We start from the raw sequence: 19536 nt of genomic DNA, 5'->3' as shown, positions 1-19536 counted from the left end.
CGCTCGTTCGTTTTTTCGTTCATAAATCCCTTGTTACACCCGGTAAGAAAATTCAAACTGTAGCAAGTTTTACCATCAAAAAAAGCATTTATTTCTTTTCATGCTATTTAGAAGCTAAGGACTCTGTGACAATTTATTGATGCTCTTCGCTCTTTTCAAGTTAAGCTAAAACATTGCGTGGTATCCACTTCGTTTGCAAGAAACTTTACTTGAGCAGTCATCTGTAAAGAAATAAGAAAAACTCAGGTTTAATGTAAGCTAGCAATATACATGTACACTATTTCGTGGACATCGCTTCTTCAGCGGAGTATCTTTGGGCGAAGTAGGTCGTCTCATTTTTTGTTGTTGTTGTTTTTTTGCATTTTTCATGTGAGGTTAGTCTTATTTTCAAGACTATCAGCTTCTAATTTACTCTTTGACATTAGCAAAACATAAAGTAGGAAATCGTAACTGAGATTGATCTAAAAATAGCTTGAGAGAGATTTCCCCTGGGAGTAAGGCCTCTATAGCAGGTTTAATCTCTTGTCCCCTAAATCCTCTCTTGACTAAGAATACAAAAAATACAGCGATTCGACGTTTCGAAGTAATAGGCAACATCATTAGCAAGAAAAGAAATGTGAAATGAAGTCAGAAATGGGGTTCAAGTTGCACCTTGCATTACCAAAGCGTTCTCAGTTAAAGATGGTTTGCCCAATGCCGACATGCATGTGTTTCATCTGCTTCTAAATTGCTGCTTGAGGTCCTTGAGGCTACCGTGTTCCTCATGTAGGGTTGATGGAAGTGGCTATTTGCATAACCAGCCGGCGTAGACCGCATTTAAAGCAGTAAACAATGCTGGTCGCGACTTTCACAACTTCGGTTGGCTATATTTCTTGATAATGATGTTAGCTATTACCTTGAGGTTTACTGTTACGTCTGGCTCAGGAGACAGACGGATGCCAACAACATGAATAGTCGAATCGCTTTGATTTTTATATTCTAAGGAAAATGCACGTTTAAATATCAACGACCATTCAAATTATTACAACGAACCTTAAAAGGAAAGTAAGTTTTCAGTAAGGAAAATACTACAATTCGAGTTTGAGACCACAGACCTCGTCCATACAAAGAATAAGAAGGGATTGCAGATCAACTGACAGTTTAGTCATTCGATGTGGAAATCCGTATTTACTGCAAAACGTTATTCGCTGTATAGAGGAAACTATGGAAATAAGGCATTGTACCGGACGTCACAGAATGCATATGAATAAACAAATCGATCAATTTGAAGCGTTCCCTTAAAAGAGCATGAACAGCACGGCTGGCATTTTTTACTCACCAGTTATATGTTGGTAAGTAAGCGTCGTCCCGCAGTCCATTACCAGTTCCCCGCCGTTTGTTGGAAGCAAGCGCATCATCTGTTTCAACCTGGAACCTGTTTCGAGTTCTAAGTTTTCTTTTGCTCAGCGTTCGGCCAAACCTCAGATAATTACCCTCTGCACTGTGCAGGAAAGTTGTGGAGAAAAGGAAAACCAACAAGAGAACGGATAGAACAGTGCGCTTCATATTTATTGCCTAGAAAATAGAGAAATGTAGGCACACAGTTACAATTACACCCTCTAAATCATCGTTTGGATTCAAGCAAGTTTATGTACCATAAAAAGCTCTCTTAACAACTGCCCTGAAGGAGTCACTTCAGAGGGGACTGCGCGGGGTCTTATGAAACCGAGGGAGCGCCTGGAAGAGGAAACGAGAGAGAACTAAACGGGACGCGAGTGAGGGGCGGGGGGTGGGGGTGGGGGCGTTTGGGGCTCAGCTGAGGATTCATGTCAATAAACGTGATTACAAAAAGCTGGCTTACTGTCGTAATTTCGACACTTGACGGAACCTGAAGAGGCAGTATCATGAAGTAACTGACCCATACATAAAAAAGTTCATACACAAAACAATCATCAACCGGTACGAGATACGACAGGTAAAGAACCTGCCTTGCACGCCGAGACTGCTAAGACTTCTCGTAGTCCGAGACTAATGAAACAGCCCGATCGCTCCTTGTTCACTATTCGCTCATGGAAACTGGAACTCGGACCAGTCATCTAATTTTTTAATTATCATTCTAACATATCTTTTTTTCTACTGAACGGATTTGTGGATAGCAAACAGAACTGGCAGAAAATGGAAATTGTAGTGAACTCGTTTAAAAATCATACTTTGCGTGTGTCGAACATTGTAACCAGCTATTTTTAAACACCACCATGATAGATCAGAATAGTATCTTGATTAATAACCGTTACCCAACATAATCTTTGTTGACCATCTTTTACCTATCAATCAAAATTATCGAACAAGAAATTGAACATATCAAACCAGTAATATAAGATTTGAAGAAGATTAGATATCTAAGAAACTCTCCACTACACTGATAACAAACAGCCCTAAAACTAACGGACTTACATTTTTTTCGTCAGTTTTTTTTCTTAAAGGAAAGGGCATATCTAATTCGCCCTTTTAACTTTGGCGTTGCAATGCAGTGTATAATTCAAAGCCTGCTGCAAATGTAACACTTTTAGAATTCCAACAGATCTTATTTAAATCTTTAACCCACCAAGCGGTTGAGAAGTTTTCTGGGATTCTATTCCACGTTCCTGTCGATTTCTGTAACGAATTCTCCACTCTTGAGTCGACGCTGTCTTAAATTCGTCCCTAGAAAAGAAAACCATATTATGTAACAATCTTTCAGCCCATTTATCTCGATACGCAAATAATATTCTTCCGTAAAGAATACAGCTTTGTTTTAGCACCGGATCTAAACCTAGCAATGGACTACTATCAATATTCCGTGTGATTTGACCATACGTGTTCTTTTGAATTTTACACCATAAAATATCTTGCCTAGGAAATGAACCTACGAGTTAATATTTGCCGTATTGTTAACTGTTCAAATAAGGTTTTCCGTTTTGCGCTCACTTTTTGTGTAACTGTGTAATCAGCAAACATCAGAGACAGGCAACCAATTAATTTCTAACTTAGTAGAATAAACTCAGTGATTCAGGATGCTCTGGGGGCGTTTGTATTTAAATAACAAAAAAAACGAAGCTTGCTAAGGTTGTTAATAATTCTTTCTTTCTCCTGTTTGTTAATTGCGCGCAAAATGACTGTTTGGTAATTAAACTTTCTAAGAAAAATCAAATACTACAAAACCCAAACTTAATTTAACAGTCTGTTTTCCATTTTGAAATCTCTGAGATTCTCACGATAACTCCTATCTCACTTTTCGTCTTTTGAAAAGCACCATCGGACAACATCTGAAAAAGCTGAGGTTTACATGTATGCATGGACATCATTATAAATAACTACGTATGGAACGATGTGGTAAATGCTTTAAAACTCTGAATTCTCATTCTATTTTCACCTTTTTATGCTTTCGCGACTATTTTTTTTTTTTTGGTTTGTTTTTCTCAAAACAAAAAGTAAATCAAAATCTATCGTCAGAAAATTCTAACTCTGGCAGCCTTTTAGGATGAATTTCAAATCTGAAATTCAACGCTGTTTTTTCCTTCATAAGTCTTTGGATGGACAGGCGAGATTTTCTATGGACGTTGATTGGTTCTGGGTTTCTGTAATGAGTCAATTTATTTCATATCGTGTGGAGTGAAAGTTAATCTTCGCGAGAAACAGCATTAAATTCAGTCATTATGATGATTCTTGTTAATGCTTGCTCGTTTAAGGCGTTACAACGGCCAACACTGATCATTTCCGGGCTTGACTGGAAACTGATTCATCAGTGAAGTCTTACCGAGCGGATAAAGTGTTTTGATTTTGTTGCCTGTCTTTCAATGCATGCATCATGGAATATAAAATTTAAGAGTTGGGACGTTGCCAAAGAATAATATATGAATTTTTCCGTTCATTTTGTTGGTAAAAGTTGTGTATTTACATGTCCTTAAAACCCTTGCCACTTTCCTCCAGGCCGTGAACTGTTCTTTCTTTTACTGGTGTTGCAGTGGTGCTTTTGACGAGAAAAATAATGGATGTTGTGTTTTTCGCATGTATTAACCTAATTAATTTTCTATTCTGAATTGTTATTCTGAATTCGTGAGTCCCAATTCAAAGCGCGTATGTTTTAAAGAAACATAAATGTGTCTTAAACCGTTTGTCCCTATTAACCCACAGTTTTCAAACTGGTTTTTTTTTTTATAGTTGGTTATTACTATGAATTCATTTGGGTAAAATAATTCAAAAACTTAACCCACATTGCCTGCGATTTCAAGACAACGAGCTAAAGAAGACTATCTGGAGAAATTCTAGATGTTCAAAAGACCAAAATGTAAGAACACCGGTTCCGGTGAGAGCTACTTTATGGTCACCAGCGATTATAAGGAAACGGTAGCCATTATTTATATGAAAATTCCAATCAGTTCAGGTAGAAGTTCAGAAAATGTGACACGCTTTCTGGTCTAAAATTTCATCGGCGATTTGGTGATTTGGTGAAATTTGTGCTGGTTCCAGTTCCCAACTCGGCGTTAGGTGTTGCATAGTAGTCACTAGTAGTTAATTTAGATTTTGGCCCATGAAAAGCAACAGAAATGCAAGTTATATTTTGGTTTCCAAGACGTATGTAAGTTCATGCTCACGGTTTATTTGAACATGTCTTAGGAGTTATCTTGACATCGGAAAGATCCTTTAACAGGAGACACAGTAATTACTTTTGCTTTCACTGACATCTAAATAAAAGGTTTTGATTAATCGATTTGTTACCTAATGGAAAGGATATAACAAATGAGATGACGATGTTAAAATTTCAAGAAGGTCAGGATACGTGACTATTTCCATTTTTACAAGGCAACACAGCGTAACTGATACAGAGTGCAGAATCTATGAAAATTCCAAGTTCTGAAAATGTTTTACCAATGTATTCCCCTTAGCTATTTGATTTTATCGATATTCTGTTAACAAGAAATTTTGTGCTATTGGATGAAATGCAAGACAATCTGTCCAAAATTAATTAAAAAGCCTTGATATGCTCACAAACTCAACTAAAACTAAACAAACTAAATGCAAAATATTAGCGTCCCTCTACAAAAAGAAAAACAATCTTCATGAATATATGAACTGATAACTAAATTAACTTTGGCCAGTTTTCCCTTTCGAAATGAGTACAGAACACATAGCAAGCGTACTCAGAAGATTTCTGTGAAAGAAGGACGTGGCATTTTAAGAAAAGGCTGTGTTTAGCTTTCTAATTTTCTTAAAACACGTCGACGTTTTTAATTAAAATCTACTTTCAACTTAACCGTGTAGTGTTAATTTAATACATTTGTTTCCACGCGGCCCACATACTCCAAGCCCTAAGAACACACAAAAATTGCTCCACTTTTATCTTTATCAATTTGTGTATTTTAGAAAAGGAAACTTGGCTTAATAATTGTAACACTGACTTTCCAATATTTAGGCAGGTTTCTTAAATTAAGATAATCGAAAAAAAAAGAAGAGTTCAGTTAATTTTTGAACAAAGTTGACTTCGTAAACTTGTTAATTGTAGCCACGTACGTTGGAAAGGCTATCAGAAATACGTTGGATTAAAACGAATCATAGCATATTTGATATTTCAGTCTTTCTAAATGCACAGTGCACAATTAAGGCCAACTGGATAGGCATACTCCAAAAGTTTATTTACATTATTTAATTAAATTTCAGACCCATTAGCAGCGAACATCGAATGAAGAAAATCTACAATTGCAAAACTAGGTTGCGCATCCGTTTCAGGGCCAGAGATTTGTTTCCACATAGAAAATTGCACTTGCGATAAAAGATTCATAGCGGAAAAAAGTTTTGTCAAAGTATTATGGCATTTACATGAATCTTTGTAGATCGAGAAATGAAAAGGCACGAATTCTTAATTAACCCAGCCCCATTTTCTACGGCTATCATTTATAATATATACGATGGAGGTAAATTTACGATAAGGGGAAATAAAGTTTCGCAAAATTTTAAGAAGCAAACGTTGTTCTGACTTAGAAATTTATGAAACTCTTCGTTTTTACATGCTTCATGCAGGTTCCTATTGATTACTTTTATATTTACCGAGCCTACTTTTTGACTTGACATGAAAATGGTTTATATCGCATGGAAAGATTTTGACAAAAGCAGAATAGACGTTGTGCTGCAGAAGTTTATGGCAATGGTAGAGAGTCTGATCAATGACGCCACAACTATCTCTTACTTTAGGTTTCATGTTAAATGCAAACATCATTCAGAATCCCCCTAGAAAGAAAAAAAAAAACATTCATCGATCTTTTTTTGCGCCGAGAATTGGGCCATTGATTCTCTCCCTCCAAGCCCACCAACTCATGGAAACATGATTCTAATTAAATAAGACAATGGCAGTTGTTTTAGTAAAGCAAACTTGATCATTTCACGACAATTAAACTACATCTAGAATAGAAAAGAGGAACTCTCAAATTTAAATTTCCTTCTTGACCGAACTAATATTGGAAAATAAAAAGCACCAACTGAAAAGTGTTCTGCTCAGTTCAACATTCAGTAGCGGTCACACACTAGGGCTCACTACAAAGACTCAAGTTAGAACCACCTGGGTAAGCTTAATAAACAATTCCCCAATCACATGAAAGGAGCCCTCGTTAACTTTCGATTTATTTGAACACTTAGACACTGGGGGATTATCCGAGGCGGTAAACCCCATGACTACCTCTGTGCATGTGGGAATACTGTTCAGTAGCTTTCAATAATCACTTGTTAGGGTTTCAAACACTGATTTAAAGGAAAAATTGAGTTGTGATCTCACTCAGGTAGCTCAGTGTTCGAGTGCAAAGTTTTATTTCCTTATCAGAAAAAGAAAAACTAATAAAATGATAGTGATCGCAACCAGGTAAACAAGACTACCTTGACCAAATTGAATGTGACAGTTTGACGCCGTTAAGACAAAAAGGTGAACGATGAACAGCAAGACTGAACCAATATGAATTTAGGTAAGGTAAACTGTTTCTCGCACATCAGTTTAGGCCGTTATGGCAAAGAAGGAATTGACAAACATGACGACTGATCGAATCGATGTAAAATTAGGTATGACTCTAAGATAAATAAGAGGGCGTCACTAAAGATAAGGAACACACACGATCGCATCATTTTGTCACCCTATAGATCTGAATAAAAGGAGAGCGAGGCTCGATGATTTTGCAAACTAGGTTAGGTCACCACAGATTGCTCAAGTTTTGTAAGGTGAGTGAGTTATCCGAGTCTTTTTTTCCGATTAGGAATACGTAGCAAATGGGTTCTTTTTGTCATTTTGAGAGGGCACTGGGCGCCAGCATAATAACAAGCGTTTTATCGTTTCCACTTTTGAGGCAAAAGTTTTGTTCGTTCAACAAAACAAAACTGCAGATTTTAGTATTCCAGGGATGTACTAAGTCCGTGTTTCACGCTGACGGTGATATTAAGAAGTTTTAAGAGATTAAAATTTTCTTGGGGTAAATCTTAGAGTGGTTCTGTTTCAAGTGTCCACCTTCCTACTTTACTGGGTCACCTTTAAGAAGATGAAAAGTTAAACCCATATCTCTCTCTTTCGCTTTTTTGATTGAATATTATACGTAATAATCAGCTTTCTAACGATTGTCAGTTTTCAGTTATTATGAAGAATCTTGTTCCAGTTGTAGCCGTTCTTGTTGTTGTCCTTGTAATTGCTGTTCAAGAAGTACAGCTTGTTTCTAATTGGGGCAGAAGATTCGGCCGCTCGCTTGACAAAAAATACAGCAACTGTAAAACGCACAGACGTCAAATGCAGTTCCACCGTCTGGAGACATTTCCGAAAGTTGAAGAAGAAGACCGAGGCGGAGGCGATCAGTCTTTTAATGAGCATCTGCCGGTAAGAAATACTCTGCCACAAGGGGATACCAACCTTTTACCTTAAAATACCTCTACCCACTTAAAACGGTAAATAGATACCAGTTTTATGTCAGACTAGCATACCAAATTCCGGGGGTTTAGGCCTACCGTCGACACTAATCCGTCACGAAAACGGAGCTCATCGAAAACGCTCTTCAAACCGGAGGAATTTGAAAACACCGGCTTTGCGTTTTCGTGTGGACGGAAAACATTTTGAAAACGGAGCTTTTCGAAAACGATGGCGTCCCAATAATCCTGTGTTTCCCAGCCTAAAAAAAAAAAACAAATCCAAAGTGACCGGCGATTGTTACGTTTTAAAATTCCTTTGGCTCAGTGTGGCTGGGGCAACATACAACCATCTACTTGGACCTCGAGATTGCAAAACTATTTAATGTTTCATGGTATTATATATATATGGCAAGAGTTCTTTAATAAATAAAAAGACCTTCTTTTACACCGGTTGCTATATGTGTATCAATTTGTTCTGTGTTGTATTTTGATTCTACCTTTCAGGCCTTTGAGGAGGATTGATATCAGCGAAACTCTAGACCAGGAAGATGAAAACTATGAAGAATGAAATACTATTCACCTGATAATATAAAGAAGTGCAAAAAAAAAACAAAAAAAAAAAAAAACGAGAAGCAAATAAAGCAAGTTTTAAAATGCAATTGTTGTGAGCCATTTTTTTTTTGTTTGTTTGAATGATTGTTTGACTGTGTATTTCTCTGCATTTGGTGGGCTGCAGAGATTGAACTGTGCTTAGATATTCTTTAAATAGGACGTATTACGTTCAATTTGTTTGATACATTCTTGGACTTTCCAGTTGATTTAAGGTGGACCGTGTCGTCACCTCACTTTGAATGGATTATTACCATTGTCCTTCAATAATTGCATAAACGTTTCCAAAACGAGACATTGATTAAAAAGTAACCGCCGGACAGAACAATTTTCTGCTTGCGAGCATTAACTAATAAAGGAAACGGGGAATAGAAAAGAGTATATCAATGGCGGGCTTTTTCGGCGATACGGCCGGCAGCATTTTGAATTCGATTTTTTTCAAATAGCTATTATGAGATGCTTAGAGGGCAAATACATACTAATTTGCCCCCTGAGTGTCCCATAATAGCTATTTGAGACAACAGAATTTAAAATAGCCGCCGTATCGCCGATTGTCAGGTTTTAGTTATTATGAAGAGTCTTGTTCCAGTTGTAGCCGTTCTTGTTGTTGTCCTTATAATTGTTGTTCAAGAAGTGCAGCTTGTTTCTAATTGGGGCAGGAGATTCGGCTGCTCGCTTCGGCTCGCTCCATTCGGCCGGTCCAATTTGAATTCTATTTTTTCAAATAGCTATTATGAGATGCTTAGAGGGCAAATACATGCTAATTTACCCCCTGAGTATCCCATAATAGCTATTTGAGGCAATAGAATTTAAAATAGCCGCCGTATCGCCGATTGTCAGTTTTCAGACACTATGAAGAGTCTTGTTCCAGTTGCAGCCGTTCTTGTTGTTTTCCTTGTAATAGCTGTTCAAGAAGTGCAGCTTGTTTCTAATTGGGGCAGAGGATTCGATCGGTCGCTAGACAAAGAATACAGCAGAGGAAGAACGTACAGGCGTCAAATGCAGTTCTACCGTCAGGAGACATTCCCGAAAGTCGAAGATGAAGACCGAGACGGAGACGGTCAGTCTGTTAATGAGCATCTGCCGGTAAGAAATATTCTGCCACAAGAGGATACCAAACTTTTACCTTAAAGTACCTCTATCCACTTAAGGTGGCCGAACACAGTTTTCGCGCGCGCTTTTGCTGATGCAATTGAGCGTGCGCACAAGGATTGCAAAGAGCGATCTTTTTATTTACTCAACACCCGCACTATCTGTGCTATTTTTTCTCTATTATTGAACGCAGTGTATTGATGGCTTTAGTCTTTTATTACAAAGATATGTTAGAAAAGGTAACGACGCAAAGAAACCAGCAATTCTCAGCTTTCTCTTTGTTACCGAAAGAACCCAGTTAAATGCAGCGCATGCACAGTTGCTCGAAAAATTGAGACCGATTGCTTTTGCAGAAACTTGCGGATTTCTGACGATCCAGTCGTTAGAATTTCAAGAAATTTGGCAAAAAAATAGTTCAGAAACCACGTGAATGATCTATCGCAAAAAATCTGAATTTTGACATAGGGAATTTTTAACAATACAGAACATGCGGTGAAAACGATTTACGGCGAATTACGAAAATCGCCTATGTCAAAATTTTATTAGAACAGTGTTGACAGAAGGGATTTAATGTCAATTCGTAGTGGGCAAAAGATGAAAAAAATCTAACGACTGAATTTTTTTTAAATAAACAAAAACCATTTTTTAAGCCTTGTTTTTAACCAGCCCCGTTGCCATGGCAACAGCACACACCTTAGCCAAAATGCGAGAATAAACTTTTCTGTGGTTAACCTTGACTCTTGCAAAAAACGAGCGCCAAAGCATAAATAGCTTAAAAGTAATGGTGAATTAAGCATAGGCTCTTGAAAACTGTGTTCGGCCACCTTAAAATCGTAAATAGATACTGGTTTTGTATCCGAGTAACATACCAAATTCCGTGGATTTATGCTTACCCTCGACATTCATCCGTCACGTAAACGGAGCTGATCGAAAACGCTCTTCAAACCGGAGGAATTTGATAACGTCGGCTTTTGTTTTCGTGTGGACGGAAAACATTTTGAAAACGGAGCTTTTCAAAAACGATGACGTCACGATAATCCTGTGTTTCCTGATCGAGTTTCCCGGCCTAAAAAAAAAAAATCCAAAATGACCGGTGATTGTTACGTTTGGCTCAGCGTGGATGGGGCAACATACAACCATCTCTTGGACCTCGAGATTGCAAAACTATTGAATGTTTCATGTTCTTATACATATGGCAAGAGTTCTTTAATAAATAAAAAGACCTTCTTTGTCGCCGGTTGCCATTTGTGTATCAATTTCTGTGCTGTATTTTGTTTCTACCTTTCAGGCCTTTGAGGAGGATTGATATCAGAGAAACTCTAGACCAGGAAGATTTCCATTATGAATAATGAATTACCACTCACATAATTATATAAAGAAGTGAAAAAAACGAGAAGCAATAAAACAAGTTTTAAAATGCAATTGTTGTGAGCCATTTTTTTAAAATGATTGTTTGACTGTGTATTTCCTTGCATTTGGTGAGCTGCAGAGATTGATCTGTGCTTAGATATTGTTCAAATAAGACGTATTACGTTTGATTTATTTGATACATTCTTAACCTTGGACTTTCCGGTTGATTTAAGACGGACCGTGTCGTAAACTCACTTTGAATGAATGATTACCATTGTCCTTCAATAATTGCATAAACGCTTTCAAAACGAAACATTAATTAAAAAATAACCGCCGGACAGAGCAATTTTCTGCTTGCGAGCATTAACTAATAAAGGAAACGGGGAATAGAAAAGAGTATATCAATGGCCTTTTCGGCGATACGGCCGGCAGCATTTTGAATTCTATTTTTTTCAAATAGCTATTATGAGATGCTTAGAAGGCAAATACATGCATATTAATTTGCGCTCTGAGTATCCCATAATAGCTATTTGAGGCAATAGAATTTATAATAGCCGCCGTATCGCCGATTGTCAGGTTTCAGTTATTATGAAGAGTCTTGTTCCAGTTGTAGCCGTTCTTGTTGTTGTCCTTACAATTGTTGTTCAAGAAGTGCAGCTTGTTCAGTCTAACTGGGGCAGAAGATTCGGCCGCTCGCTTCGGTTCGCTCGATTCTGCCGGTCGAGTTTGAGTTCTATTTTTTTTCAAATAGCTATTATGAGATGCTTAGAGGGCAAATACATACTAATTTGCCCCCCCCTCCCGAGTATCCCATAGTAGCTATTTGAAACAATAGAATTTAAAATAGCCGCTGTATCGCCGAAAAGGTCCATTACTAGCTATACTCTTGGCCCATTAATTGAAAGCTTTGATGCCAGATTCTCCCTTTCACGAGTCATTTCCAATTATGACTTTTTTCAAATCTTTTTATAAACAGCGACGTATTGATATTGTTAAGAAAGATGCTGATTGGTTGAACGTTGTCATGTATCGCTGATCGTGAAAGCATGGGCTGTACCACCGCGAGGTCACTCAACATCAATGGGCGGAAGAACTGAATGTTTTCACGAGTTACCGCCTCACGGAATGTCCATGATTTTACGAAGTTAATCATACATTTCAGAAAATTTCCATTGTGCACTGCATTGGAATCATTGGCGGGATATGCCACAAAGTATCGACGCTGCCTGGTCGTTGACAAGTTGACTTTAAACCGCAAATAATCTCCAATGTAAAACGCATTTCTATAAAGGGAATGATTGAGGCAGGTGTAGGGACTCGAATACGGCTCAGACTTGAATATGAAGACCTCTGGCTCTTCAGAAGCGTATCAGTATTTCAGGCGGCCGTTCATGCCTAGTTGTTTTGGGACAAGATTATGATTTTATAAGTAACACTCTATTTTCACTAATAGAAAATTTTATTTGCCACCATTTTGATGCTCCCAAACAATAGAATAGTAAACACGAGAAAAGGAAATAATTGCCCTAAAAGGAAAAAAAGTTCGCTGTTTAGAAATGGCCAATGTGACGCCAGGAGACAACGCTGTGTAAGCGAGCTTTTCCTTTGCCAATCTTGAGTAACAAACTTGGAGTAATTCCTGCTCTTACTTCAAAAATGTATTTATATTGTAAGTTTTATGATACTATGGGGCGCCCATGTTAGGAGAGGTAATTGGAAATTCAGGATTAATGGAATTGGTTTTACAAATAACTTTGACGATAAGCCTTGACGCGCACTACTGTATCAATGCCATTTCTGCTATTCATACCACAGTAGATCTTGCCGTTCCGAAGCAGTTTTCTGTGACCTTACCAGCGAGTGGAATGATTCTTACAAATCCCATGCGGTAGGCGCAACTACCCGTAGTCTGTGGTTCTGCAGGGGGCGTATTTTGGGAGGGGCGCTTAATGAAGGAAACACGGTACTTGTAAATTCTGAATTAATGAAATTGATCTTACAAATACTCTTGACGATAAACCCTACGTGCACTTCTGCAACAAATGCAAGTTCAGTTATTCATATCATAACAGATCTTGTCATTTCGTAGCAGTTTTCTGTGACTTTACGAGCGAGTTATATGATTCTTACAAAACCCCATGCGGTAGGTGCAGCTACCCGTCGTCTGTGACAGCATGAATGTAGCCACCAGAAGTTAAACATGAACCTGCAGATTCTTCTTGATACGTGATTCTTTGCTTGTAGCATTAGTTATACCTTCTATTTAATCCACTGGAGGGGGTTAAACAACGTCTCAACGCTGAAAGTTCTGAACAAACCGTCAGTATTAAAGGACAGGAAAAAATGCTGGCTTGTTGCGTACGCCATAAATAGACAATCTGAGAAAAATGGAGGAATTGGATCAGCAACTTTACAAATAGAGGAAAACTCACACAGATTCACAATCCATGTGAAAAAAAATGTATATCATATCTCACGGTTCAAATCTTCGCTTTTAAGAACAAAAGAAAATTAACATTAAACGTGAGAATTTCCTTTGAAGCTCAATGACTTCATTATTTCGTTGCACCAGAGTACCTTGGCGCATGCGCGAGTTTACTTTAAGTCAATAACGGAATGGGTTAAGAATGTTGTTGATTAGATAGTCCGCTCTCATTGTATCAACATTCGATTTTGTGTAAATAAGTCACTACAGTTAAAACAATTTTCGAAATCCGTTCGAATTGGGAACATCGTAACGCCGTAAGTACTTTAAATTTCTTTTTTACTCTTTTAACTAAGGAATGTTTAGAAAGCTCTCGTTTCCTCGGCCGTTTTTTCACGGTTCTTGAGAAAGGAGCAGGTTGCGTTAAAAAAAAAAGCTGATCAGAGAGTATTACTTTCCGGTCGTGATTTTGATGTTCACTGAACACGAAGCAGCCGTATTATGGTCTTTCAGCAAGTTTGATTGCAAAACTCAAAACAACAATAAGATAAGTTTGTGATGTTAAGACGAATAAGAATGAACAAAACAGTCCATTTAACCAATGCCATTTTGTTTTAACGAGTTCTAGTCTCAACAAGTGCGATCATCATGACACGGTGATTTGCTTTCGTTAACGTTGTTACATTTACTCCAACTTTTTCATTTTGTTTTGCCTTACAAGAGGTTGTTATGATAAACCAATTATCACTGGCCTAATTGAACATAGATAAAGCTTTTTCAATATTGCTGTTTTGTATTTTTACCTTAGCTTTTCGTTTAACAGACTGTTAATCACTTGAAATCATAACAATTCATCATTGTTAAATGGACATTTGACCAACTGAAATTTTGACGCAATCAGTAGAAAGCTCGCCTTTGTCACATTCCATTTTTTCTTCCTCGATAAAATTTAATGAGCGCGCGTAAAATGCATTTTATCTTAGTCTAGCAAAGTAAAAACCAAATTTATTCACTCGCAAATTAGAGATCAGAATATTGGTGCCTTCCTCTTACCATCAGGCACAGACTGTTCAGCTAATTTTAGTATCGTTAGATAATTATTTTATATTGCTGTGCAGTCAGAGTATTTCGTTTTTATTGGTTGATCCAGGATTTCTTCGGCAGAGACGTGGAAGTCATAAAGTGATTTAAGACTTTTCCTCTTTTTCATCCTTCCATCGGAGCGAAGGAAAGCCAAATTCGAGTCAACAAACTGTGGTGTTTCATCTCAATCGATCAGTAACGGTGTACCAGTCAGATTTATTTTAGTAACGGCTTCCTAGATATAGATATCAACCTACGCTTTTCAATATTTAGCCTCGCTGAGATGTTTTTACGAAAAATCCCTCCAGCTTCTTTGGTAGAAGTAACCCGTCCGAAACAGACTTTGTGAAGGCAATTTAGTTGCCATAGATTTAACGCTAATCAAAGCGCTACGAATCAAATATAACAAGTGTAAACAACGACGTTCACTTATCAGGTACCAGTTAAACTCTCCACCGATTTCTGACCTTTTCTGGTTTGTGTAAAACACCGTGCTTGTGGATTAATTGTTCGCCATTTTGTGCCAAGAAGGTGTCGCTAAGTGGTATGACCTCAACACGATCAAACTATAGGTCATTTTTGACCTCCCTCTTGAGAGAGAATTTACTCTTTAGGCCAACTTAACCTCGACGCTGTTCCGTTCTTTTCTGTAGCAATCTTCAAGCAATGAGGGGCGATAAAGTCTTCCTGTGCTGTGCACTGTTTCTGTCCACTTACATCGCGTTTACGCTCAGTCTAGTCACAAGTAAGTAAACTTCATGTTGCGGCAGTTAAAACTGATTTCTTGGAAATATAATTTACTGTCAGATACTTGTAACCCTCTCAACTGTGTCTTCGTTTCAATCGTCATGTTTACGAAGTATACGAATTAGGGTAGAATTGATTGATAGACAGTTGTTGATCATTTGACTGTAACACCGTCCAAATCTTAATCGATTGTCCGCAAGAAAGATCTTGAGTCCTAAGACAAACCCATGTCGACAGTCGCGATTTGGAATAATTTTTATTTCAATAGTCCACCCTAAGACATTTTTCATCAATACAACGGGCGCTTATCAAGGACGCAATATTTGTACGGTGTTAACGAATCATTGAGTAGCAGCATTTGTTGATTTTACCAGCCTTCCATTCACAAACACGCACATGTATTTGTAGCAAGCTAAGCGAGAACTTAAAACGCTAGCTTTAAACTAACTTTTTGTAATCATAGCTCCCGCGCCGTCAACGAAGCCCGTAACTCCAACAAAACCGGGAAGTCCAACAACACCAGGATCAGGAACGCCCTCAAAACCACCGCCTATTCCAACGGATCCTAACACTTTGTACTGTAAGTTATCACTGTCATATAAAGCCTGTGGTTATTGTTATCGTATATTTCTATTGTTGAAAGCGAGCGCGCTCATTAGTGCATTGCACGTCCTTAGTATCCAGGCTCTAGCAGCCTAGGTAACTTTGTTAATTTTTTTTCACTATGCCTTGTAAATAACTTACATATACAACATTCTGGAAAGGGCCTCGCATGGAAACTTTTAAAAAAGCAACATGGAAAAGTTTTCTGCACAATAAGTTTCAGCATGTTGAACTCATCGATCTATATTCTCACCATAGCTGATCATCCGTGTTGTTGAAAGGAAAGAACTAGTGAACTTTAGGATAGGCAATCACAAACTAAGGATTGAGACTGGCAGATATGATCAAATTCTAAGGGTTAAGAGACTCTGCCCTATTTAAGTTTCTAATCAGATTGAAGACGAATCTCACTTTCTTATACACTGCAATAAATACTCTATTCTAAAAAATAAATTTTATAAAAAATAGAACTTATCATTCCTACTTTTAAACAATTATCTTCGTTACTATCCATCAGCAAACTTACAACTTCTTCAAATCATTATATTAATATTCAATTAGCAAAATTTATTTCATCTTGCTTTGATCTACGCAATATTCTACTTTCAAATCAAACCAATATAACTTGATTGCTATATCATAACATTGTTATATGATCACGATAATCGTTACTGTTTTAGTTTTAGTTTGCGAAGGCTTTTGCAACACTGTATGTATTTATGGTCATGCAAATAAAGCTAGCTGTTGTTGTTGTTGTTCAGTGCCGAAAAGGCTGCTGGGGCATGGCTCTATATAAAGATGATCTCTTATGACTAGAATAGACAAAGTAATATCTTAAGAGCTACCTGTATAATATTCTTTCTTTTAATTTTGATATTTAGATTCATATGTTTGCGTTTGTTTTTTGCTAGGCACCGTGTACAACTTGACCTTGAAGCTGACGAACACTACCTATGACGATAATCTAGCTACTGCGCACACTGGTCAATTCAACAAACTTAGAATGGACTTTGAAGTCGGAGTAAGTGTATTTAACCTTCATTAGTGGAGGCAGCATGGCCAGTGGAAGCAGCGAAGCCGAGTGGTTTAGGTCGCTGGTGTTGTAATCCGGGGGTCCCGGGTTCAAGGTCTCCACCCTGCCACTAGCGGGATTTGTTTCTCGGTAGTCCCGAATTCAAATCCTCGGTCAGGCTTTGTAAAGAGCCAACTGGTGTGCCTCCTGCCGGTTGAGATTTTTAACTTTGTTACGTTTATTTGAAATATTTGTTTCCTTTGTTTCAGTGGCATGCCTGTAAACTAGCTAAGCTTAGTGCTTGTATAGCAAAGTGCATGATCACTATAAAGAAGGCAAAAGATCGACGATTGCCGCTAACTTTTAGAAGCGAAGTTTAGGCAGCGGAAATAAACATCCAGCCCGTGGGCCGTATCGTAAAAAGCTGGACCGGTCACGTGCGTATGATTAGCCAATCAAATTCGAGGATTTAGGATTCCGGTCCACTTAGATGCTTGAGAAAATAAATAATATTCTTTAATTCTTTAGGTTTTGCAAGTGTACGATGGATACAAGCTCTTCGTCGGCGTCACCACTCTGAGATTCAGGTAGTTATTTTACGAATACTAATTACATATTGTAAATTTTTTAAAGAGACTTTGATCCAATTTACATGGGTATTTATCTTTACATGAAGCCACTGATTTATTGACGATTGATCATATTTCTAAACCAGTTTTGCTTTCTTTTAAAACAGCAAAGCCTCTGACGGTAAGACCATCGTGCACTTCTGTGTCGAGTTCAAAGAGAATGGAACTCATCTTGCAAACTTGACCAAGGCAATAGCCACTGGCAAGCTGGGCAAGCTTACTCCCGTTTCTGTTGCGCCCAAGCTGGGACAGGCAGGTGAGTTATCAAACAGTTCATATGCGGTCTTGACAGCTATGGACGCTGGAAGACCATGAAATTTTTAAGACGGAATCCACAAGAAGTTCGAGTAACGAGTGGACAAAAACCTAGTACCAAGATTATTTACATCGTATTGCAAACTTCCATACGACTGTTTTAAATATCTTCTCAAAAAATCATTTCTAGCAACAACAAACGTCGAAAACGAATGTTGAACTTAATATGAAACACTTGAAAGTACTGGTGAAATGAAACTGACGATGAAATTTTGCCTGTGTTTGCACAAGTTCTCTGAACTCTGAAATTCATTTTCTCTCGTTCCCATGGGAAATTGTTTTCGGTGTTATTTCAGGCAATTATTTATGTATTTACCTTTAGGAAAATGTAAAATTAAACTATAAAATACAAAATCATTCTGGTACCAGATTTTTGTCCACTAAAACCTAAAATGAAACTCGTGTGATGTCTTAAAATGTGCATATTTGACAGTGCTTGACGTCTCGTGAAGGTGAAGACGTTTTCACACGACACTGCGATGTCTGTTACATAAAGTATATTTTGGTCTCAACGTCCACTTCTTGAAATATGGTATTATTACAAGAGTCCTCTACCAGTTTTGGTTTTGTTTCAAAACTTTCTTCATTTCTTGTAAAAACAATTACAGCGTAAAATGACACAGACTCTATTACGTGAAAATTAAATCAAAAGGTCTTGAAATCTGATATTTGTTGCTGGTTACAACATCATGTATGATAAAGTAATTACCGACTGTGCATTGTTTCTACTTCATAAAGTAAACTCTTTTCAAACTATACTAAGTTATCTAACAGCTGGTACACTGTCACGATAACCTATGCCAGTCTTGACGCACAGTCAATAAACGCCATATTCTTCTTTCATTTATCAGCATGCTTCAAGGCACCAGCTCCACCAGTCTGCCCAGTACCCTGCCCATCAGCTTGCGCTCCATCCTGTTATGACACCTGCTGCCAACAGGGGTACCAACAGCAACAGGTCTATTACCCTCCCCCATCTGCTCCTTACCCGGCCACGTGCCCCAATAGCTGCCCCAGTACTTGTGCACCTACCGGCTGCACTCCGGCTTGTTGCAACACCGTGTACAATCAGTCGCCTTACCCCTACGGGAAACGCCATCACGCCCCTAAACCAGAGAAGGGAACGAAGAAACACCATATCTTCCGTAAACACCACAGAAAGAACTAAAAATTTCAGGAATGGAAAAGAATCAGGGAACAGGGAGAACGGAACGTTTTAGTTTGTTGTTCAGTTTTATCTGCATACGGGAGCACTTCACGCGTCCGAAACAGTAACTATATCGCGACAACTGCCTTACAAGGAACGACTTACCTAATCACCGGGAGCAGACAATTAGTGCAAGATCTCTGTATCGGTTTAAACATGATGAATTCCCGTCAATACTCTACAAACAGATATTTCCAGTGAAATCAATAAAACAATGAATATTTAGATGCTTATCAAAGCATCTTGTAGTGATTTTAAAGATGATTCAAATGAAATATAGTACAGTGACAATAGGACATTTGTTTACAAAAACACAGAACACTACATGAATACAATCCTATGAATTAATCTAACCACAGAAAAGCCTGGCTGGATGGCACTGGATAGCTTTTCTGTGATAAAAACCGACTGTTTACGCAAGGTTCTGCTATGACGGGTTAATTATTTAACGTTTAATTTTGTGATATTTGTTATGTGGTTAAGGCTGCAAATACTGTAGTTTTCGTTTATTTTAAGCATTGTAAATAAGACATGTGCAGTGAGGTCATGACTGAGAATAAACACTGTTCTAAAA

The 19536-nt window shown here is 37.9% G+C and overlaps 2 protein-coding genes and 2 long non-coding RNA genes across 7 annotated transcripts; 3 read left to right on the top strand and 1 right to left on the bottom strand.

Annotated features, from left to right (window-relative positions):
- Positions 1-67: 67 nt before the first annotated feature.
- Positions 68-2703, bottom strand: LOC110045032 (uncharacterized). Of its 3 annotated transcripts, none has more exons than XR_002296168.2 (3): positions 2585-2703; positions 1319-1554; positions 68-221 (listed from the first exon to the last, which is right to left on the bottom strand). It is a non-coding gene; the product is annotated as an uncharacterized LOC110045032 (long non-coding RNA). The 3 variants fall into 3 exon arrangements; XR_016202347.1 differs by lacking the exon at positions 2585-2703 and adding an exon at positions 2434-2533; XR_016202343.1 differs by lacking the exon at positions 2585-2703 and adding an exon at positions 1635-1651.
- A 4415-nt stretch (positions 2704-7118) lies between these two features.
- LOC110045031 (uncharacterized) lies at positions 7119-8549 on the top strand. Its single transcript, XM_020750619.2, has 3 exons — positions 7119-7218; positions 7616-7861; positions 8395-8549. The coding sequence occupies exons 1-3, from the start codon at positions 7168-7170 to the stop codon at positions 8410-8412; spliced, it is 315 nt and encodes a 104-aa protein (XP_020606278.1). The 5' UTR covers positions 7119-7167; the 3' UTR covers positions 8413-8549.
- A 767-nt stretch (positions 8550-9316) lies between these two features.
- On the top strand, positions 9317-11000 carry LOC149118940 (uncharacterized). The gene is made up of 2 exons (XR_016202342.1): positions 9317-9585; positions 10880-11000. It is a non-coding gene; the product is annotated as an uncharacterized LOC149118940 (long non-coding RNA).
- Positions 11001-13583: 2583 nt separating this feature from the next.
- Positions 13584-19536, top strand: LOC110045029 (uncharacterized). 2 transcript variants are annotated; one of them, XM_020750618.2, is made up of 7 exons: positions 13584-13683; positions 15103-15194; positions 15660-15776; positions 16711-16820; positions 17340-17398; positions 17548-17696; positions 18607-19536. In XM_020750618.2, the coding sequence occupies exons 2-7, from the start codon at positions 15116-15118 to the stop codon at positions 18921-18923; spliced, it is 831 nt and encodes a 276-aa protein (XP_020606277.2). In that variant the 5' UTR covers positions 13584-13683; positions 15103-15115; the 3' UTR covers positions 18924-19536. The 2 variants fall into 2 exon arrangements, with proteins under 2 accessions (XP_020606277.2, XP_089130792.1); XM_089274666.1 differs by having other exon boundaries at positions 13588-13687.

This window comes from Orbicella faveolata, unplaced genomic scaffold (assembly GCF_042242905.1).
Source record: "Orbicella faveolata isolate gen_17 unplaced genomic scaffold, um_ofav_v1 contig_1, whole genome shotgun sequence".
NCBI classification, from domain to species: Eukaryota; Metazoa; Cnidaria; class Anthozoa; order Scleractinia; family Merulinidae; genus Orbicella; species Orbicella faveolata.
This window is presented reverse-complemented; position numbering and strand designations above follow the sequence as displayed.